This window comes from Chroicocephalus ridibundus, chromosome 9, assembly GCF_963924245.1.
Source record: "Chroicocephalus ridibundus chromosome 9, bChrRid1.1, whole genome shotgun sequence".
NCBI classification, from domain to species: domain Eukaryota; kingdom Metazoa; phylum Chordata; class Aves; order Charadriiformes; family Laridae; genus Chroicocephalus; species Chroicocephalus ridibundus.
The window spans coordinates 28,164,895-28,187,412 of record NC_086292.1 but is presented as its reverse complement, the minus strand read 5'-3'; the positions used below and the strand labels follow the sequence as shown (position 1 = coordinate 28,187,412).

The window sequence follows — 22,518 nt, the reverse complement described above, 5'->3', positions numbered from 1 at the left end:
AGTCGGAGAGCGGCGGCCGAGAGGAGCGGAGCGGCAGCGGAGGGGGCTGAGCGGGGCTGAGCCGGAGCCAGGACCGAGCCGAGGATGATAAACACCCAGGACAGGTGCGAGGAGGCTGGGCGTGGCGCCGCGCCGCTCCGCTGGGCCCTCAACGTGGCCTGCCGAGGGCCTTCGGAGCGACGGTGGCAGCTGGGCCTGGGGGCGGGCGGGCGCTGAGGCGAGGGTGGGAGTGCGGAGGGAGCGGGCTCTGCGCCTCTCCCGGGATAAATCCCCACCGGGGCCTCCCTTCTCCGGGCCGGGAGACCCTGGGGCGGGTGCCTGGGTGCACCGGGATGGGATGGGATGGGATGGGGTGGGATGGGATGGGGTGGGGCGGGTTGGAATGGAATGGAATGGGATGGGATGGGATCACCTCACCTCAGCAACGAGTGTCTGAACACCCTCTTGCTCATAAGCCTGTAACGCCCAGGAGGGTTTGTACCCTCCCTCCCCACAAGTCCCCATGCATCCCCATGGAAAGGTGATTTTTTTTTTTTTTTTGTATAGGTATTTTTTTTTTTTTTTCCTGGCAGGTTGGTTATCGGCAGGTGTGAATTTATGTGGTTTGTGGGTATTTTTCTCAGCTGGCTGGATTATCTTGTGCGTCTGTTCCTTGTTTAGAGTCTGAAAAGTGTCATTTCCTGAGCCCCTGTCGTACCATGTAGATAAGCGCCTGGAGGATGTGTATAAACCAAGCTTTTTTTTTCTTGGCTGCTGTGTGTAGGGTAGATACTTGAGCTGTGCTGCATCCATCAGATGGTTATTTACAAGTTGCTCCTTAAATCAGGTTCCTTAATATATGACTTGCAGTGGCTGGCAGCATAATATCTTATTATGGTCTAAGTGCAACCACATCTTCAGAGCCTGTTTTGAAAAGGGGGAAAAAAAGAAGAAAAAAAAAAACCCCAGACCCTTTCAATTCTGTAATGTCAGGGGAGCTGTGTGGATCCTTCCATCTGGCCTAAGTGTTCAGCACAAATAAACCCCCAAAAAGCCAAGATGATTTGCAGCTTTTAGACCCCCAGGAGCTGGTTGTTGTGGTGGACTGAAAGCAGTGCTGGGGCCTGAGGTGCGAGGGCTGTTGAAGCGCACCCGTGATGGGGTTCAAAAGTTGCCGAGTTGTCCTTTGCGCTTCCCAGGGACAGGGCACGGGGTTGACATCGCTGGAAGCTTAGCGAGTTAAAATTATACCCGCCGGCTGAAAACGTACGCTTGCTTCCAGCTCTCGTTTCAGGCAGGGCTCAGTCAAGAAAGGGAGTTCCTTCAGGGAAAGGCCCTTGGTGAGCTTTAGCATCTTAATCTAAACCAAGCTGCTGGGAAGGAGCTTCTCAGAAGAGAGGCTGGAAGGGAGCACAATCCTAATTTTTAAGCGTTGAACAGGCCTTGGGGAGCAGAGTTGCAGTGGGCTGCTCACGCGCAGATGCATGAAGGGATCAGACTTTGTCGGGCGCTTGCATGAACTTCTTCCCAGGGGGCTAATGCACATCTGGAGGAAGGAAAACCCCTCTTAGTCTGTGTCCCCCACACAGGCTCGCTCCCCAGCGTTGCCTGATGGTGCTGCTCTGGGGACCCAAGCTGGCTGCCGCTGCAGAGTTTTGGGGCAGGATAGTGGTTTCAGGCAGGTCTGGGCTACGCAAAGCCCCAGTGCCGCAGGCAGGGCTCAGCGGCTGAAGGGGTCTTGTGTTTTGACTTCTGCATGTGCCAGAGGAAGCAAAACTGGGAAGTGTCTTGAACTGCTTTGCATGAAAACTACAGCCTCTGTCTTTTTTTCCTTTTTTTTTTTTTTTTTTTTTCCCACAACTACACTTCATTATCCAGCTTCTTGATGCCTTGGCCACAAGTTGGAGAGAGCTATCAATAGTACATTGTTGACTGGGGGGGGGGAGAGGGAGGAGGGAAGGGAATAACAAAGCTGCCAACAGCTTTCTGGGGGTGGGGAGCTGCACAGCAAAGTGCTTTGTCATGCCTCTCCACGTCCACTACTACTGAATACACACGGGTCCATTGATAGCCCCAGTCACGCCGTGAGGAGGGACTGTATTAACACAGAACGCCACTGAGCATGTGTGCCAAGGGCTTTGCCACTGCTTAATACCTTTTCCTAGTGTGTTTAGACAGCCTTTTCTCCAAGCAGTGTCTGCTGCAGGCCATGGCACATGGGAACGCTGCTGAAGAAGAGCCCAGTCTAGCGATCCTGGAGGAGGAGGAGGAGGAAATATGTGGAGGAAGAGTATTTGTTTTTCCTGTAGAAAGATTATTTTGGTATGAGGTGGCAAGCCAAGTTCTTTGCAAATCTTGCCTGTGTCGTAACTGCACTTGCGAGTTATTTTTTGGCATACAGAAAAGCCAAACTTCAGTAGTTTGTTTGCGGTCTGGTATACATTCCAGCGTGCTGTATAGGCGGTTCAGGTGATTCTGATGGTGCAGCTCCGTACTAGCTCTTTGGATACTTAAGCCTGGTCCCTTGTGGAGGGGGATTAGAGCAGGAAAACACTGTCTTGGGATCAGCTCGAGTGAGAAAGTTAAGGACAGGCAGTGAGTTGTCAGTACATCTACAGAGGCTGTCCCTTATAGCCTTCTTCAGCACTCCATGTGCTTATTGAAAACTCTCTCAAATTCTCCTTTATTTTGGTGGTGTTTATATAGCTTTGCACTGGTGTGTTTCATAATGGGAACACTGGGGAATGACTGGTTTCTGTGCGTTGCTTTTGCAGGCTTTGTTAGAAGAATACCACTGCTGTGCCATGCCTCAGCAAAGAGCTTTTGTGGTACTGATAAAGGGAGCAATGCTCCAGAAGTAAAATAATTTGCTTTCGTGAACTTCCTAAAAGCTAGGGCAGATATTAAAGCCTGCGTTCAAAGTGATCCTGAAAGGCCGCGTGTAGGACATCCAAACAAACTTAGAAACTGCAAGGGAAACTTATTTTCTTGCTTGTAAAAGTAGATCTGTGGGGTGAACTTTTAATTTTTAGGGTTGGGGTGAAGCATGCCTGTATGATGTTTCATTTGCATGTGCAAATGTCAACTCGGACGTTGTAGAGTGTGCTGAAGATAGCTGAAGAACCAGCCCTTTCACTCCTCCTCGTTTTGAAAATGTGAAACTTAAACCTCTGCCTTCTGGGTCCTGTTGATCTATTTGTAGATATTTGTCTATAGAAAATGTGTGCTCATCTGGTCATGCGTTTCCAGCCATCTGCTATTGGCGGTCTTCCAGGCGTCCCTTATTAGCGTGAGGTTGCTCAGCACTCTCTCCCTGTTCTGCAAAGCCCCTCCTCCGTTTCTAACAAAACGCCGCTGGTTTCTGACACCATTTGGGCAGCAAGCGTTTCTAACGTAGATGTCCGGGCGCTAAAGCCCTGATAGCTGCCTCTGACGTGCTGCGGAGGAGCAGGGATATGAGTGGGTTTGGGGTCACAAGGAGCTGTAGCATCTGAAATGTGATCCTTGCTGAAGTAACCTGGTGTTCTCTCTCTTTTTTTTTTTTTTTCTTGCAGTAGTATTCTACCTTTGAGTAATTGTCCACAGCTGCAGTGCTGCAGGCACATTGTTCCAGGGCCTCTGTGGTGCTCCTGATGCCCCTCACCCACTGTCGAAGATCCCCGGTGGGCGAGGGGGTAGCAGGGATCCTTCTCTTTCAGCTCTGATATATAAGGTGAGAAAGATCTGACATCTAAATAATGACCTGTACCCTTGTTACAATTATGTTCGGTTCCTTTCGCAGTCCCGTGGGAATAAACGCAAATAATAAGTGAGAGAAGAGTTAATTTTTCAGTGATCCTGACAGCAGATCGCTAAGCTGCGTGCAGCGGTCTCCTGCTTAAATATCACCTGTTTATTAAGAAATGAGAGACCTTTTCTCAAAGGTGTGCAGCAAATAATTCACTAGCCCTGTTTCCCAGGGTCTGTTTCAGCTATTGTATGTGGAGCCAGCATTATCAAACCATGAAACAACTTCTCAAATGTCTCACAGAAAGAGGAAGCGGGAAGCAGAAAGGTGAAATGGAGAGAGAATGGTTGATAAGCTCCTTCCTGTGCCCTAGTCCGGAAGGTAAAGCTGTCGGGGTCTGGGAGCTGCCTGAAGCCATGTACAGAGTAACTCCTGACCTCACAGAAGGGCGAGGTGGCCATCCACCTCGGGGATGTTTCTAGAACACGTGCATAGGATGAGGCAAGATCAGGAAGGCTTTGTATCTGCAGACTTGCTTAGGAGCATGTGAATCTCCGTAGCTCTCATTTTTTGGCCCTCTTCATTCTATGGTGACTTTTCCTTTTGGCTTTCGCATGAGAAGATCTGGCTGTTCCTTGCTGTAGAATAACTAGCACTGGTGCAGCTTTGTGTTGGATCGTGGTGGCACACATCTGTCTCCCTTCTGGGCCAGGGCCAGCTTTTCCACAAGACAGGGAGTAAAGTTTTATCAGATGAGGTAGGCTAAATTTATGCTAAGCTTGCAAATTTGGCTGCTCAGACAGGAGTGTTGTCATAGGTGTTAGACTTGATTTTTAATTACCCTGTGGGAGGCACACAGGCTCTGTATGATGAGAAGATACAGGCCCTTTTGGGTCACAGCTACCAAAACCTCCTCTTGAAATTCATGGGAGAATCGCACACCTCATGGCTGCTTTCGGAGGAGTTTGCTTTAATGCAGCCTTGGTGAATTTTTAGCATGTGCCTCACCCACTTACCTTGTGAATAAATGTCAACCTCTGTAGCCTCTTAATAATAACGTAACATGAGCTTAATGCTATTGAGTTGAATGTTAGAGCGGTGTAAAATCCAGAGGAGCAGCAGAGGGGTAGCAAAGAGCACAACGGGCTTCCCGTGGGATAAAGAAGATACACAGGTGCCTTCAAAAGGGCCCAAGATGAATAATGAATTCCCTCTGGGTGGGAGGGGATGAGAAATAGGTGACCCTGCAACTTAAAATCCTGCAGACCAGCCTTGCCAAGCCTTGCGTACGCACCAGGCGAGGCCCAAAGGCAGAAAATGGGCTCAATGTAGAAGAAATGCTGGTGGAATCACCATTTGGAGGCTTTGATGGGTTTGATTTCTGTATGGCCTCGACACCGCATGGAAGCTTTTGGCAGTGGTGTGTAGGCAGGGTTGCTGCCTGTGGGGATGTCATCCAGATAGCTGCGTCCCGGAAATAAGGATATAATTCTTTCTGGGTGCACTGCTGACAAAACCTAGCAGCAGCTATCAGAAAATCAGCCCCTTCTGTAACATAGCTCATCCCAGAGCAGAGTGGGATGTGTCACTCGGTCGTTTAAAGTCCCACCTCAGATAGGGATTACTGGGACTCTCTCAGTCACCCGCTCAATCTGCCGGTGCTGTAGTTACATCAGGCTGAGCTTTTCAGCCAGCGAGCTTCAGCGTGACCTGGAAAGGCATCTGGACCCAAAAGCTTAAGTACTTTTTCCAGCTGTATCAGCTGTTCTAGTTCGAGGGATTGACCTTTCTGAGCAGACCTGCCTCCTTTGGAGTACGCAGCGCACTGCTCGGATACAACCGCGCTATAAATTAAGCCGCTGGGGCTCCCTATAGTTGTTGGGATTTTTTGTGTTAAGAGACTTAATACTCGGCCCTGCGTCAAGGGAGCTTTACTCGAGCTGGGAATGCAATAGCGATCGGCATCGGTGCTGCGCAGCCAGGACGTGCTCTGGCTAGCCGACTTGGCAGGAGGCTGCAGGTGTAGCACATGCCAGCAGTAGGCTGCTTACATGGGTTTCTCGAGCCGCTTGGCTATGGCTAAGACCATAACATCCTTTCTCCTTATGCTGCCAACGCGTAGGGGCCTCCCCCTGTCCTTCTCAGGACATCTGAGGAGCGTAGCCGGGTTGGAAAATCTTGTGCTCAATGAATTGTAACCAAGTGGAAGCTGGTCCTTACGGCTTTACTTCACTGAAATGGAGCCCAAGGCTGGAGAGCCGGTGGTTTAGGCAGCTGTGGATAAAAGATAGCCTGGTGTGGGTTTTTTTTTCCTGCGATAGCGTGATGGGGGGGATTTTGCAGGGGTGAACTAAAAACCGAACATTTGTTGCGTAAACAGGATTTTGCTTTGAGCAGCTTCCAAAGAATTCTGGGCTGTTGCTTCACAGGAACAGCTTCTCTCCCCAGCATCTCGCTGTCTCTATTTTGATGCCTAGAAATAAAGTATCAGCTTCCCAAGACGGGCTGTGTAAACGTAATTCCCACTGAACCGGGGGAACTGGTTCTTTTAATCCCTGCGGTTATGCTGCCTTTGGTTCATGGGCTGTCGCATTAGGGGGCTTTTAAGTAGAAAAAAAACCTCATCAGGTTTGGAGTGTAGGGTAGCCTGGTGACAGAAGGGCTAAGCCAGAAGGCTCGGAAAGCTCTTCCCCTCCTATTGCAGGCTCCTGCCAGTCTTCCCGCACAAATGCCTGCGTGTGCCTCCCCCTCCAATGTGTCAATCCCAGCCTGCTTCTCTCAACTTCCTCACCCTGTTTTTGTTTTCATGAAGTATAAGAAAAGAAGCATCTGTGAGCTTTTCTGAGAGAAGGATCTTTCCTGAAACAGGGACGCTTTCGGCGCAGTAACAAGAACTGTAAAAGGCTCCTATAAAGTCCCTAGTGAAGGATGTGCATATAATCCCCTTGTTTTTGTTTTTTTTTTTTTTAAATACACCTCTGTAGTGCTGGGCTCAAATCTGCCTCTTGCTGCCGGCTCCACGGTGGCTTTAGCAGCAGCAGTCTGACTTAACTTGAGCAGCTGTCGGCAGGTTTCTTAGTGCACTTGGCTTAAAACTGTAGTAAAACCCGACAGCAGGCGCAACCACAAAAAACTTCTTTCAAACTCGATGAATTAACTTGTTTCCTACAGGATATTTATTCTGATGAAGTGTAAACTTGTTTTTCAGCTGAGCTTTGTGGGCTTTAAACAAATGGCAGCTTCCTCTGCTCCAGTTACCAAAGCCAGGCAGTTCCTGATTTGCATGCGGCATTACTTTGTCACCAGCATTAACATACTCGGTGGCTTCTTCCTTGTCACAATAGTCAAACCAAGAGGGATCTATTTTAATAGATGTGGTAACAGGAGTTAAAGCAGTGGGACACAGGCTTGAGGCATATGGAAAGGTTCTCGGAGATGTTTTTGCTGAACCACTGGTCTTTCTGTGATACTTTTACCTTAATAACTTAAAACACCTACAAGAAAACACGTGCCTGAAAAGCAGTGATACTGAGGAGCCTTCCACCCTCGTACTGGGCACTGTTGGCTGCCGATGTGTTCGTACTGCCCATCTTGTAAATGCTTCTTCACCACGGACCCAAACCGGACTGTTTTCTTTGTCGTACTGGCTGCCCGTCTGTGTTACAGTCAGAGACGAGTATATGTCACTACGAAGCATTGACTAAACCTTGTCTGGGGAGGTGCTGTCTCTGCAGCGATGTCGCTTGTCTCGGTGTCAGTCCAGCTGATCGTCAGCAGATCAGAGTTCATCATGAGCTGCTGAATTAATCACCCTGGTAAAATAAAATGCCTGGAGGCTGGACGGTCACTCACCTAATGGCCCACTGGAGTAAACCACCTCCTGCCCCACCTGTTGATGCTGTTGAGGAGAGAGGGGCAGACAGCTTTCCCAGGTGTTCCTGTGACTCAGAACAGACGTGGCTTGTACTACCTGTTTTACTTCTGCCCTTCAGAGCTGTGCGGGTGACTCTGTAAATGTGAGGGGATCCGTAACGCACGAGCCTGTAACCAGGCAGATGGGAACAGTTCAGCTCCCGTTGCAGTTGACAGCGTTAACTCAGGAACCTAATGAATTTCTTTGCCGTTTCATTGGGGCTCTTTGCAGTGAAATGTGGAAATCATTACTGGGCAAGCCAACGGCCTGCAAAAATCGTCAGAAGGAGGGATGGAGTTTAACCACGAAATTGTTTTCTAGGAACTGCTGAGCTGGATCTGAGGCGGGCTGCATGCTTGGCATTCTAGTTAGAGCAGTGTTGGAGAGGGACGCGTACATTTGTGGTCTCTGGAAAAGACCTCATCACAATCTTCAAATCCGTGTAGCTTCTGTCTGGTTTGGGATTCTCTCTGCACTATGTATTTTCCTCCTTTATACCAGGAGGCAAACCATTTGCCATACTAGTTGGTTGTAAAATCTGGGAAAGCAATTTGCGGTCATCCCTCAAACGAAAAGACTGTGTGGGGGATTGGGGAGACAATGAAATTGGTCAGACTGTGGCAGCAGATGCTCTTCCAGCTTGTCGGTTCAAGTTCCGTCCTTTGAAGGGTAGTTCATGAACCGCCCTTCAAAGATGTGGCTGGGACCTGCGGTGAATGAATGCACTCTCACTACCCAGAAATTTAATATAATGTAAATACGCAAAACTGCATTCCCTTGAACAGGAAAACATGGCTAGAAAATCACTCCGAGGTCAGCACTCATTGTGCTGTGTCCCTGAGCCAGCGAAAGGGGAAGGGAAAAGTATAATGTTCTTCTTAGTAAAACTCTAATACCGTTTATTTTGCATTTGCATCTCTGTAGTTCTACGTTATAATCAGCCAGGGGAGTGTTCACTTTTGTTCTTTTATTTTTGTGTTAGGTTACAATAAAAGCAAGGTATTGTGGGTGGTTCAAAACAGTAGCTCTTAACCACTTGTTTAGAGTGCTGAGACTCGGGCACGGGCTTGCAGGCGACTGTGCATCCCTTCACGGGCTACGGTCTCAGAGGGGTGAATTTTAATGATAAGCTGAAACTCTGGACACACACCGGTCCGTAAGGGCTGGTCCCATTGAAAACACAGTCCCTCTGCATGCTCATTTAAGCACAATGTCTTACGTTTTTGGTCCGCAATCTCATGGTTTGTTTTCTTTAACCCTGAAGTCTATTTCATGAGCTCTCCTCCCTCTCCTGTGCAGGATGAGAAGATCACTGTTAACCAAGATGTCCCAGTGCACGAAGGGAAGCCTCATATTGTCCATTTCCAGTACAAGGTTACAGAGGTGAAGACCTCCTCCTGGGATGCGGTGCTCTCTAATCAGAGCCTCTTTGTGGAAATCCCTGACGGATTATTAGCTGATGGAAGCAAAGAAGGGTAAGTTCCGGATCCCAAAGCTCTGTCCGCGGCTCTGCCAGGACTTTGCCTACATGGGAAGAACGGGCTGCACGTACGGCAGCTCTGCTCCTGGCTTGTGTATCCGAAATATGTCCTTACTCCCTGGTCTTGAGACAACTGTCCTCCTGTTAGTGCTCCGTGTATTTTCTTCCCCCGTAGGGATCATTTCAGATGGGTTACTGCTTTTTGAGTCCCCGTGCTAATGAAAAATAAGCAATAAATGGGTGGAGTGATTCTTTGCATATTTTGGTATGGAAAAATCTACAAGCCTTTCTCCGATTTTTTTGTTCTGCCGGCCACTTGGCAAGCTTATTTTGGCAGGCGTCTTCCTCTCTTTCAGGGGGAAAAAAAACTCCATTATATTGATGCGCTCCTTCTCATCAGTAGGTGGATCTGCTCTTGGAGTGCTGCCACGCAGGCGTTGGGCTTTGCCAGAGCCTCTGATTTTTCTCTGTTGGCAGAATACGGTAGTGTTTTGTCCAGACAGCCCTGCTCTGGGAAGTCTGTGTAAACGCAGCTTCCAGAGCAGCTCCTTCCTGCCAAGTGCGTTGCCAGAGATCTCCGCTGGTGGGGAGCGCTGCAGCGGAGATGTGGATGTAAACTGGATTCCTCTGCGGAGCGCTCTGAAGTCCTTCTAAGTCTCCAAGTAGGCTTCATCTGTAAATGACCTGAGCTAATTAAGGGCGGCGGGGGGAACTCATTGGGCACCTTCAGTAAGTGCCAGTGTTCTTGCTGTCTCACACTTGTCTCTTTTGACTCCGAGTCCAGATAAAGGTTTGTGTAATTCCTTCAGTTGGCCCGTAAATCCTTCAGTCGTCTGAGTGCCCGCTCGCCTGGGAGCGGCTGCTTCTGGGAGGCGGGTATTTACCCGCCTGTGTCATCGTGACTTCAAGCGTGGTTTTGTCAGATTATTTTTAGCTAGGTAAAACAGCCTAGTAGAGGCTATAATTAAAATAGTTCATTACCATATTAACAAAACACTTGCAAATTTAATCTCCCTTGCTGCACTCCAGTGTCACTGACTGCTGTTCAATTAGATGTCGATCGGAGCGCTGTTTGTCACTGCTCTAGCCAGCAGCCCGCATCGTAAATGGTTACAAGGCCGGCAGTGACAGCGACGGCTCCCCCGGTGCTGATCCCTGGGGCTCGGAGAGGGGTTAATGCAGCACTGCCTCCATCAAGAGGTGGCAGAAATAATTTAGCTGGAAAGGCAGGAAGCCTGGATTCAGGGTGCATCAGCTGTGCCATCCAGCTGATGTGTTCAGGAAACAGCTTTGCTTCTGCACATGCTCCTTCAGGGATGTTTTTCTCTTCTCTTCTGCCGTCATGAGCTGCTTTTCTTTTTTTTTTCTTTTTTTTTTTTTTTCCCCACCCTTTCCACAAAGCACAAAACACAAAACTTGCAGATCCCCTCGAGTATGTTGCCAGCGGAGGGGATGTCGCCTGGCTGAGGATCAGCCGCAATATTCAGCTTCCCGCGTGCGAAGGCTTTTGTACTGAATCCTTGGCTGGTGGGAACGTGCGTTTGTGTGCGCTGGCACGCAGGTGCCGAGGACAGGGACTTGTGGGGTGGCTCGGTTCGAGGACAGCTCTGGGTTCGCAGGGCTGGGTAGCGAAGCAGGAAGCCCATTGTTCCAGCACCCATTGTTCGCTGGTAGGGGTCTGTAAACAAGTAATCTTTCTGCCTGAAAACATCAAAACAATTGATAATGCTCAGAGGCTTCCTCAGGACAGGACTTCCTATAGCTGCTGTTCTTTTGTCTTCTTCCCCCTTGGCAGGTTATCAGCACTGTTGGAGTTCGCTGAAGAAAAAATGAAAGTAAACTATGTCTTTATTTGCTTCAGAAAAAGCAGAGAAGATAGAGGTAAGCACTCGCCCCCGCTGTCAGGTTTGCTCCCTAAATCGAAAACGGTGCTGCTGAAGCTGTACAAAAACCTGGTAATCCCAGGGCAGGGCTCCACGGGACACTTCCCATCGCGGTAAATGTTACATGCCTCATTTGCATCTTGGTCTTACAAAGTGGAAATGGTTTCTCGTGGAGAAGCCCTGTTTTGAGACCAAGGCGGAGGGAATACTCTGTTTTCTCCAGCAGGTACACTTTGCTGTCCTGCAGTTAATTTATTACTAGTACTCTCATGCAGAAAGCTGCTCCTGAGTAACTCAGAGTATTTTCTTGTGCAGAAATTGGTTAACATTTCTCCTTTGGTAAGGAGCGAAGGTCTCTGTTTGGCACTGGGCTTCTGTGATTTGGAAGGAGGAACTGGGGAGTGGTTATTACACGGGAAACAAACTCCTGTAGCTTGTTGCCCTGATGTTCATCTGCTTTTTAAAGATCTCCCGGCACTTTTGACCTTCCTAGACCTACAGGTAATCCTGACCCTGGCTATAAACACTTACGGCTTAAGGGGGCTGCATTAGGATCTAAAGATAGAGGTGTTGGATGAGTGATTACAGCACGGAAGTTTGAGGAGATTTGTCAAGTCCCAGCCCATGGATGTGTCACTTTAAATCTTGCTAGAGGCAGGCTAGTAACCAAGCAATTGCCACGGCAGGAGTAATTCAAACCTTAATTCTAATTTTACTCTGCTGCTCCACAAGCTGCACTGTCTTCTCTGAAACGAAGCCCGTTATTAGAGCTAAGCTCTGCAGAGCGCGGGAAGATGTCACCCTGCGTTATGATGCCAAGAATAACTGTCAGATTCAGTTCTTGATATGATGTCACCACCTCCGCAGGCTGCACAGGTGACCTCTGCAGCAGCTGGTTACAGGAGACATCTCATACTGGGGTTTGTTTTTAAAAATGGGCTGTGTGTTGCTCTCGGACCTGGCTTATTTGTATGAGTTCTGAAGCGCTCCACGTCCTGGGTCCTCGCCTGTGTAGCTGGAATTCAGTGCTGTCTGAAAAATACATAGGAGCTGCTCCGCGTGACCGTTCAGTGGCTGCAAGCTGATCATCAGAGGGTGCCGCAGAGATTAGATGCTGCAGCAGGGTAACTTTCACAGGTCACGGAGAAGCCATCGCTCGGTAACAAGTGAGCGTGCATCCAGCCACTGCGTAATATAACCTTGTCTGGCTGAGACAAGGGGGTGTGTGGCTTCTGGAGGGACCCCGCTCTGAATTTCTGTGTGTCACCCGAGGTGGCTTTCCTGGGGAACCACACCGAGCTGTGCAGAGCGCTCTTGAGTTTCCACTGAGCTCCAGGCCCTCCTCCTCGCAGCGACAGCGAATTCCTGCCTACAGCCTGAGTAAGCGGGTTCCTGTTTGCTGCTGTCTGACCCACTTTCAGGGCTCAAAGGGTGCTGGGACCCACTTAAGTACAGAATAAAAACTGACATGCTGTGGGATGGCCACGTGCGTCCCGGGAAAGCGGGTCTGTGTGGCTGGTGCAGGTAGACAACCAACTGCCGCCTTTTCTCGGGACGGAACAGACATCGCAGGATAAATATGGTCGAAGCTGCTCTGCTGCACAACTAAAATCCCCTGCGCACCTAGGAGCAGCTGAGATGAACGCAGGAAGAGACGAGACGTCTTATTTGAGAGGGCTGTCACATTAAAACCGTTTCTTTCTGTGCAGGAAGCTCTGGATGCGCTCATGGAGGGTGTTCTTTGATATTTGTGGCTTCTGGGGTGATGCAGGTACAGAGGATTATTCCTGGTGGTAACAGATTTCCTTCTCTTTGGTAGCTCCACTCCTGAAGACATTCAGCTTCTTGGGCTTTGAAATCGTGAGGCCTGGTCACCCCTCTGTCCCGTCGCGGCCAGACGTGATGTTCATGGTGTACCCCCTGGATCAGAACTCTTCCTCTGATGAAGAATAGCTGCAGCGGGGGACGCCAGTGTGACCTGAAAATGCTGTTGAGGGGAGAGAGGGTTACTTCTCCTTTCTTGAGGAAAGGGAAAACAAGCTTCTGTTGGACTGAAACTGCATTTCTCATTGTTAGATTGGCCTGTGTATCCTCAGAGTTGACTATCTCATTGAAATGTGTTGCCTAGAGAACTATATATACACACATGTAATCACCAAATAGTAAATGGAAGATGTTTATGAACTGGCATAGGAGCTCTTTGCGTGCAGCTGTGTGGTGTGTTAGCCTAGGGGCGCCCGGGCCCTGCGTGGGAGCACAGCGGTAGATGCAGTATCAACTCCTTGACTTCTCTAAACCCGCGTCGGTCCCTTCCGCGTCACCCCGTGTGTGCTCATCTGACAGACTACCTTTTTATTTTTCACTCAGACTCTTAAGTAGAAGGCATGGTTTGGGTGTTAGGCGTGTGGAGGAGACGTGCTGGAGTTTAACCTTTAACACTACATTAAACCCCCCTGCATCTCCCCTTTGGGGCAACCGATGCTGTTTTAACTGGTCTAACTTTTTTTTTTTTTCTTTTAACTTCTTGCTTTTCCAGCTCTTGTTTTAAGCAGTCTTAACTCTGTTCAATGTTACCACTGCACTGTCACAGCGTTCAATAAAAGGGGCATTCAGATGAACTTCACACAGCTGGGGCTGCTTATTTGGGAGGAACAGAGCCTGTGGTGGGCCTCCTGTAGTGCTGCCGTGGTTTCAGAGGGTCAAGCGAGTGTTTGGAGCGATACCTCTGCTCTGGGGGAAGGTTTCCTTACCTGCCTGCGGTGTGATGGTCCGAAGAGCCAAAAAAAGCTCAGGCCTTCAGCCCGAGGATGGGTAAGGAGCAGGCCCAGGGCTGTCACCTCTGTTCTTCCTCCTCACCTTTCCAAAGAGATGATCTCAAGACTTGAGACATGGAGCTAACGGCTGTATCCAAACCAAAGGGGGTTGTGTGCGGGGCAGCTGAGGACGGCGGCTCTGCCGCTGGCGGTGGGATCTTCTCCCTGACCCTGCGGTGAGGCTGCGGTGCCGGCAGTAGCTCCCATTTCAACCCTGCCCCTTCTAATGCTGGAGAATGAGGTTGCGCTCTTGTGTTTGTGCCCCGTGGGGGGACCCTGGCTGGCTTGCTCTGAAGGCCCCAGGAGAAGGGTGTATTTAGAAGCTGTGCCCCGGAGGCGTGCTGTCGGCTCTCATCCTGGCCTGGCTGCTTGCGTGTGGACTTGTCCTTGTGTGCTTTGTTGTGCTCTCGCCCTTCTGTGCAGGATTTTGTTAAAAGCTGAAGCCGAGCCATTCCATAACGTCATGGTCAGTGTTTTCTGTTTGGGGGAGAGAGGTGGGGCTGGGATACAAGTTTGTGTGAATAAATCATCTTAAAGTTTGTGTCTCTTTTTCCCTCCTTCCCCTCCAATGAAAGGAAAGTGCTGGTGCCTCTGCCCCCTCTTCTCTGGGGCATTAAAGCCAAAGTCTGGTTTAAAATCAGCGTCTGTGCTGCTGGGCCCGTCTCCATCTGTGCTCTTATTGTGGGGCCACCAGCCCCTCTCATGCCGGTACAGATACCAGGCGTGGGCCCTCCTTCCCTGCTCCAGGTGAAGTGTAGAGACAGAGGAGCCCCTGCACCTACTCCCTACCCACAAAAATGCTCATTTCTAGGTCTGGTTTTTGAAAAGCTGAGTTTTATCCCTTCTTGTAGCTGGAGCTGCCCCCACTCCTTCCGCAGGCTGGCAGGTATTTGCCTGCTCCAGGGCCCTGCTGCCACCCCATGGTGCTCTTCTACCACCACCTCCCTCAAGGCATGGGAACCACTTTGCTCCTTCTGTACGGGGTGAAATTTACTGGCAAAGTGTAAGGTCCTGGTCAGGGGAGCATGGAGTGAGGGCGAGCTGAGCTCCTTGATAAGCTGCAATGACGAGGCTGTGCCAGGGCATCTGCTTCTTGGGCAAGTGCCAAATACTCTCCTGCCCTGACTCCAGCAGGTGTGGGCGACCGTAGAGCTCTCAGGTCACTGGGGGTCTTCAGAAATACACTCTTGAAAACTGAAAAGGTGCTTCTGATTTCTCTGGGTGCTGCATCGGGCACAGCTCACTTCCGCTGCGCAGCTGGAGGAGCCGGGCTCTGCCCTGTGGCACACCAGTTCCCCAGCTCCTCCTGGGAAGGGGGCTCCGGCGGGGGGCAAATGATGGAGATGGGTTCGCCGGGTGGAGGAAGACCCTGGCAGGCGGTGGGGCAGCTGCCCGTTGCTGGTGCCCAGGGCTTCGAGCCTGGGGACGGGGTGTCTGACCCAAACTCACAGCTGAGCTCGGCTGCCGCATCCCGGGGGAAGCTGTGGGAGCTGGTGGCAGAGCGGAGGGACCGGATCCAGGCACACGGGGCTTGGGAGCAAACAGAGGGTGCTGGGGAGCAGGACCTGCTGCCCCACTGTGCCGCCACCCCCCGCCACAGCCTCGGTGGCTATGGACCGATGAGCTTGGCCCCAGGAGCAGCATGTCTGCTTAAGCCCCCTCAGATGCCCCGGAGATGGGGACCTCCCCTCCCCCCCCAAAAAAAAATCACTGGCCACAGTTTCTGGGGACGAAAGACCAGAATTCGGGGGAGCAGGAAGAAAAAGCCACCCTCACAGGTTTGTGATTGTCTCTTAAAAAGATTTATTCTCTCTCCTTGCCCAAATGTACAAAGGCAAAAAGAGTACAGTTTGTATATATATATATTTATATATATATATATAAAAAAACAAGGAACTTGGTAATAATGTACACTTTACAGAAGGGCAGAATCAGGAAGACTGAAATGAAACCCAACACAGCAACGCCAATGGAAACAAGAGCTATAAACACGGAGGGTTTGATGCCCTGGCCGGCCGCCCGCGGGGCCCGGTGGGCAGGGGATGGGGAGGGGGCGGCACCGCCGCAGGGGGCCGGGGTGCCAGCCCCACGGGCAAGAACTGACCAGGAAAACCCCCCAAAAAAAGGTCAAACCTCAAACCTATTCTGCTTAAATCGTTGTTTCATTTAACACCTAAAGGGAGACTCAACTGGGACCCAACTGGGAAGGTGGGGAGCAGCCCTCCCCCCCAGCCCCGATGGCAGCAAAGCCTGTGGCAGCCCCCCATCAGCCCCCCCACAGACACCCTCCTCCGTCCCCTCCGCGGAGCTGCTGGTGGGCCCCAACCCCCAGGAGCCAGGCTCTGCCGGAAGGGCCGAGGCTGAAGGTTGGAGCAGCCGGCGGGACGCCCCTCCACGGATGGGATGTGGGGCTCCCTCCATCACCCCGACCCCTTCGGTCCCCAGCCCGGCGGCAGCGTGAGGCTCCGTAACGGGCACGGGGTGGGTTGAGCCACCACTTGACATGACCTGCCCCATCCCCAAGGAGCCATGTGGCCCCGGCTCCTTGCCAAGACAACGGAAGAGCAGAAGAAAAATGAGTGGAACAATGAGAGTGGGCTGGGGCTGCCCAGACCAGGGCCCAGACCAGCCAGCGCCTCCTTTCCAACTGGGTAAAGCGGGATGGGGAGGGAAACAGGGAAAGAAAACAAAACCCAAAACAACAGCTTTCAAACAATTGCTTTTTACAGTATGTACAAAGCCCGGCGGGCAGAGCATCCCCGTACAGCGGCCCCTCGGGGCCGGGTGCGACACGGACACACACACAACCGAGACCGATGGCCCCCCGTGCCCCCCGGCCGGGCAGAGCGCCGGGACGGCCCAGCTGCTGTGGGGCCGAGGTAGAGCATCGGCCCAGGGCGAGCGGCTGCGGGGCTGGGGGAGCAGAGGACCAGAAAGCCCCTGTCCTCGGGAGCAGCCAGGAGCAGGCACCGGCTGCCACCAGGGCCTAGTGTCCCCAGTCCCAGCATGGGGACGGGGAAGGGGGGGGGGGGGGGGGGCGGCGCGGCCCCAAGTGCCTCTGGCAGAGCCTAAGTGTGCTTGTTCCTCGCCGGGCTCTGCCCAGGGCCTGGGGAAGCCGATTTAAAAGCAGAAGGTGGATGCGAAGGGGAGCTGCAGCCCTCGCCCCGAGCAGGAGCAGTGCCCCGGGGGCTCGGGGAGCACCTGCTGGGGCGGGGGGCAGAGGGGAGACCCGGGGCGGGGGGAGGGGCGGCTGCAGAGTGACAGCTCAGAAACCAAGGTGAATGCTCCGGGCAGGTCTGGCCCCTGCAAGGCACTGGGGAGGGACCCTGGCAGCAGGCTGGGAGGTGGGTGCACCCCCAGCTCTGCGCCCGCTGCCCCCAGCCCCGTCAAGCCCCTGCCAGCCAGGGACAGGGGGCAGAGGCTGCTGCGCTGGGGCCAAGAGCAGCCCCCACCTCCCCCAGCCTGCCCCTCTGGCCACCGGCCACGCAGGCACAGAGCGGCGGGTGCTGCAGGGCGCAGGAGCTGCCGCGGGACTGGGAGAGGGGGCGCCCCACATGCAGCATGTCCCTGTGCCCCACAGCCACCTCCGGCCAAGCTGACCCCCCCCTGCCTGCCTCCCAACTCGCAGCAGCCGCCCAGACACCCGCAGAGCCAGCCCTTCCTTTCCTGAGACTGCGACTCCACGGCGGGCTCAGCCCCATGCTTCCAGCCCCGGCGAGGGGCAGGCAGGAGGTGGCCCCCCTGCCTGCCCCCAGTCCCGTGGCACTCGGCCCCACCGCAAAGCAGCGGCTCCCAGGGACACGGCGGGGTCCCAAATCCATCGAGAAACCTCAGTGCTTCCGTTTCCTCTTCATATGCACCAGGCAGGCGAGTCACCTCCATCCTGAGCACTGGTGCCCAGGAGAATAAATATTTCCGCAGGTACCAGCTCGCCCGCTCACCAAAGGGGAGGGTGTGGAGGGGGCAGTCAGTGTGTGTCCGACGGGGGGAGAAGACAGAGTCTGCCTCGGATCACGGCAGGAACGTCAAGCAGAACAATTAACACCATTCAACTGATGTCTAAAGGAGTCTCCAGCGCTTCCCCATGTGAGCCAGTCACATGTCTCGTACAGCCCAGGCGTCCTGGCCCGTCACGTCCTGCCACGACCCAAGGTCAAGTCAGTGCCCGCCGCCCCGGGCAGACCCCAAGCCCCCAGGGGCACCCCCTGCGCGCCCAGCCCAGCCACCTCCGCCCCAGCCCAGGGGCCCGCAGGTGAAGCAGGGTGGCCATGGCGGCGCCGTGGGAGGAGAGCCTTACCGTTCTCACCTCCGGGGAGGTGGGTATAGGGAGGGAGCGGAGCCTTGCTGGCTGGCAACAATGGCTGTGGAGGAGAGACCTGCGGAGGAGAAGCAGCGTTAGGAGCCGGCAGCCCAGGACGGGCACCCAGCCGGGCCGGGGGAGCTGGGAATCGCCAGATTTGGTCAAAGCAAAGCTTGGCACAAGGGTTCATGCCACCCAAAGATGGCTGGCTGGGTTGGGCGAGGTTGGGCTCTCACCTGTTGCATAGGGCAGGTTGTACTGTGCCGGCAGCAGCGAGTACCCGAGGTGGTGGTGGTGGTGGTGCGTCGAGAGCAGGCGCTGAGACGGTGAGGTGCGGGGCCGGTCGGCACTCCTGTCTCCCCCGCCGGCTCCCCCGACGCTGCTACAGCTCCCACCGCCTCCCACCACCCCGCAGCCGCCGCGGTCCCGCTCCTGAGATGTCTTCTCACTTATCTGGGGAGGAGAAAGCAGACCCACACTGAGGGACGGGACCTACTACCCTGGGGCACATGCTGGACGCTCAAGGCTGCCCCTGCCTTTGCCTAAAGGCTCCCCATGACACTGCTGGGAGATGACGGGGTGGCCAGTGACCCGCCCAAAAGCGGTGGGGAGGATACAGGTCCTGTTTAAGGGCAGCTCTTTCCTCACCATGTCAAAGCTCCTTGTCCCAGGAGGAGCTCATGACCCTACACTGCCATGGGATGGAGACAGCCCCTGCATCCCCCTCTCCAGAACCAGGGCTGAGGACAAGCGTCGCCTGGCCACCACAGGGCCTGGAGAAGCCCCGGTGCTACCCATGCCCACAGGATTGGCTCATCCATCCCAAAGGGGTTGCGTTGTGGGATTACTCCCTGGTCCCAGGTCTCCTACAGCAGCAGGAAGGGCAACAACCCGCAGCAGGCAGAATTGCTCCAAGGCTGGTTACAGGATCCAGGGACCATTCCGAAGCTCGTGCACGGAGCTGGACAAAGCCAGCACCTTCCTGACCCTCACCGTGGGCGATTTGCTCTTGTAGTGGCTGGCGTGCTGCTGCAGGATGTCCAGGGCCTTGGACTCCGAGCTGGATTTACAACTCACGCTGGGGCTGGCGCGGGACTTGTCACTGTCGTCGCTCCCCGACGCCTTGCTCCCGTACGGCGAGAAGGAATAGCTGGAGGGTAGGTATGATCCTGGCGGGGAGAAAAAGCAGTCAAGGCTCAAGGAGTCTTCGGGCGGCACAGCAGGAGCACGCAGCTCTGCACATGCCTCCAGGAGTGAGAGGATGTCCCATGGCCATCCCCTGCTCCGGGAGCAGGGACAGCTTGGGAAGGGACATCCCCGAGGAGACCCCAGCTCCCTACCTGGGTAATTCTGCATCATGACGGTGGGCATGGCCCGGTAGCTGGGGTGGCTGGGGTCGTACGACTGGCTGTAGGAGTAGCCATGCATGTAAGGGATATAGGACTGATGCTGCGTGAGGGGTGAAGACACGGGGACGTGGACGCTGGGTCTGGGGTCCTTCCCCACCATGCGAGCCTCCTCGGTGGGGGTCAATTTGCACTCGGAGCTGGTGCTCTCCTTCCCGTCCTCCTTGGATGCGGCTTCTTTGCTTCGATTTCTTTCTTCCTTCAACTTTCGGTCCCTTTCCTCTTTCCACCGCTCATCCTCCGTCTTGATGTCCGAGTACTTTGCCGGGTACACGTAGGTCCACATCCGGGGCTCAGCTTCCTGCAAGAACCAGCCAACTGTCAGAGCATCTGCCTACCCCCAGCCCTGCCTGCCCCCAAACCAGGCTGGATTTGGAGAAGACCAGTGAAACCCACTCCCTTCCCCCGGCTTCCCTTTGTCCCAACAGCCCCACATCCTCCCATCCTTTTCCTGGGCCCAAGGGAACCTCACGGGGTCCCATCACGAACAGAGGACAATGTGCTCTGCTGGGATGGCCCTGGCAAACCCCTGCAGCGAAGTCACAGTGAGGGACTTCCTCCAGGAGAAAGCCCACCGCCGGGCTGGCGGGCAGGGCCAAGCGGGCATTACCTGTCTGTACCAGAGCACAGGGTCCACCTCTGCTTGCCGGCCACACTCGGAGCCAGCCTTCGTCTCGGCGGTCTCCTTCCCAAGGTGGCTGGCCTCACTCAGCTTCACCTTGAGCCCCTCGGCCACCTGGCTGCCGGACAGCTTGGAGGAGTCCTCCAGCTTGGGGATGATGACGGATTTGGCTATATCAGGACCTCCCTGCTCCTTGGCCTTGCTCAGCCCCGACTTAACAAGGTCCGTGAGACTCGGCGCCTTGGTGAGCGTCGGGGGCATGGGGGGCTTTTGCTTCCACTCCTCTTTGAGTGCCGCCTCCCTCTCCTTCAAGCCCAGCTCCGCTTTCTTCTCCAGCCCTCGCTGCTGCTGCTGCTCCAGGCTCTGCCGCTGCTTCTGCTGCTCCTCGTACTGCTGGCGGTAGGCAGGGTTGGTGCTCAGCAGGTGAGCGTGGTAGCCCTGCTCGTTGTAGCCATAGGGGGGCACGTAGGCGTACTGGTTGTAGTAGAGGGACTGCATGTACATGTTGGGGCGCTGCTGGATGACCGAGGGCTGCTGGCTGGAGCCGCCGAGCTCGGTCTTCTTCTCTTCGCAGCCTTCGCTCTTCACCTTCACCTCTGGGTTCTCCTGCTCCTCGTCCTTCTTCAGCTTCAAGGCCTGCGTGTCAGCCGTGCTCTGGCCACCAGGGTTCAAGGGCCCCGGGCTTGCCTGGGGGTAGCCGGGGGAATAGTAGGTTTCAAAGCCTTGGTAATAGGGAGACTCTTTGCTCTGTGGCTGTGGGGGAAAAAGAGTTTTTTTGGCACCTTCCTTGACCAGCTGCTCCGGATCCTTTGCCTTCATGCTTTCCAGCTTGCCCTCCCCGTCCTCCCCGGCGTCAGAGATGTCCGAGTAGGCCGGGCTGTTGGTCTTCACCGAGCTCGCCTCTGCCCCATTCTGGGTGACGACGTGCAACGGGGTCATGGGTTGGGCTGGGTTGGTGTTCTCCAGCCTGCTGGCACCACCGATGGAGGGGCTTGGGGCGTTGTCAGTGAAGCTGTAGATTTTATCCGCCTCGGCCTTGATGCTGGCGAGCCGGCTCTGGTGGGGGTCAGACGAGCCGTTCAGCAGCCCCTCGCCTTTCGTCCCCAGGTCGCTGGATTCCCCCCGGAAAGGGCTCTTGCCTTCCTCCGCTCTGCAGGCTTTGCCAGGAGTCAGAGGGTTTTCTACCTCCTTGGGCTCCTTCTTCTTCTTGTCCTTCTTCTTCTTCTCCTTTGAAGGGGTGAGGGCAGGGTTGACGGCAAAGGGTTCTCCCATCACCGTAGGCTTGGGCTGGATGGGTTTGAGCTGGGGGCTGTTGGGCATGGTCTGGACCACGGTGGTGGTGAGGCCCGTGGAGGAACCAGGGGTGGCTGTGGTGAGGGTGGCCGTCTGGAAGGTGTAAATCGGCTGGGGGGGGATGGCTGGTGCAATGGGTCTGGCAGACTTCAAGCTTTTGGATGGGATCTTCTCTGGCTTAGCACCAGATGCTTTCTTTGACTTGTCCTTATCGACGCACCGCTTCTCCAGTGAGTCAAAGCCGTCGTTACTCGTCTCATCGGCCACCGATGGACCATCTTCAGAACCGTCATTGGACAGGGCACCCGGGTCGGTGTCTCCTTCCCCACCCAGCTTCTTCTTGCAAGGGACCTTGGCGCTGAACTTGCTGGACGGCGAGGGACTGTGGGGCTCCATCAAGCGCACCTTGGGGGTGGCCGAGCGAGCCGGTGAGAGCGAGCCCTTCTGAGAGACGGTGGCGCCGTTGCAGCTCCCAATGTCCGCATGCAGGGAGGGCTCCTCGCCGTACTCACTGTCTACATCCGCCTCCAGCTTGCTGTCATCGTCCGTGTGCGCGTGGGCCTGGTGGTACTTCAGCCCGTTGATGTGCTTGTACTTCTTGTTACAGTTTGGGTGGGGACAGTCAATGAGGATGGGAGAAGGGCAGTTTCGGTCGAGAACAGCCGGCTCCACCTTGACCGTGGCGGGTGGCACGGCTGCCGAGCCCATCGAGTTCGTGCGGATGCGTTTGCTGCCCTTGCTGTCCTCCGAGCTGGAGTTCAGCTCCATGTCAGAGAGGGGTTTGCTCTTCCGCTTGGTGACGGAGGAGGGACTGGCCTTCACGTCCTCCGCAGTGCCACCGGGCGGCGTGCGGTGGTCCGAGGAGTTCTGGCTTCCCCGGCGCCCTTTGCTGTTGGCTCCCGCCCGCGTCTTGCTGCTGGTGCTGGTCCCTTTGCTGTCTGAGGCGGCGGCGGTCTCATTGACGGGCGTGTTGCTGTTGGGGCGCATGCGTTTGCCCCTGCCCCGGCCATTGCGCATCTCCAGGTCGCTGGTGGGAGAGTCGCAGAACCTGCCAGGAGGAGGACAAGGAGGTTTTAATGGAGAGACGGCTGTGCCAGGCCCA

General features: G+C 54.2%; 2 protein-coding genes across 3 annotated transcripts in view; one reads left to right on the top strand and one right to left on the bottom strand.

The window, feature by feature from the left end:
* The first annotated feature begins 4 nt into the window (after nt 1-4).
* OAZ2 (ornithine decarboxylase antizyme 2) lies at nt 5-14,336 on the top strand. Its single transcript, XM_063346714.1, is given in 6 exon segments — nt 5-104; nt 3,534-3,609; nt 3,611-3,691; nt 8,919-9,094; nt 10,895-10,980; nt 12,802-14,336. Coding segments are annotated over 6 exon segments (573 nt in total). The 5' UTR covers nt 5-84; the 3' UTR covers nt 12,936-14,336.
* A 1,304-nt stretch (nt 14,337-15,640) lies between these two features.
* ZNF609 (zinc finger protein 609) overlaps nt 15,641-22,518 on the bottom strand; it is a 72,901-nt gene continuing 66,023 nt past the window's right edge. For both annotated transcript variants that reach the window (XM_063346211.1, XM_063346212.1), the window contains exons 5-10: nt 20,112-22,464; nt 19,436-19,802; nt 19,089-19,264; nt 18,332-18,548; nt 18,093-18,171; nt 15,641-17,932 (exon numbers count right to left, since the gene is read on the bottom strand). In XM_063346211.1, coding sequence (XP_063202281.1) covers nt 18,098-18,171; nt 18,332-18,548; nt 19,089-19,264; nt 19,436-19,802; nt 20,112-22,464 — 3,187 coding nt within the window. In that variant the 3' untranslated portion in view covers nt 15,641-17,932; nt 18,093-18,097. The remainder of the gene's footprint in view (nt 17,933-18,092; nt 18,172-18,331; nt 18,549-19,088; nt 19,265-19,435; nt 19,803-20,111; nt 22,465-22,518) is intronic.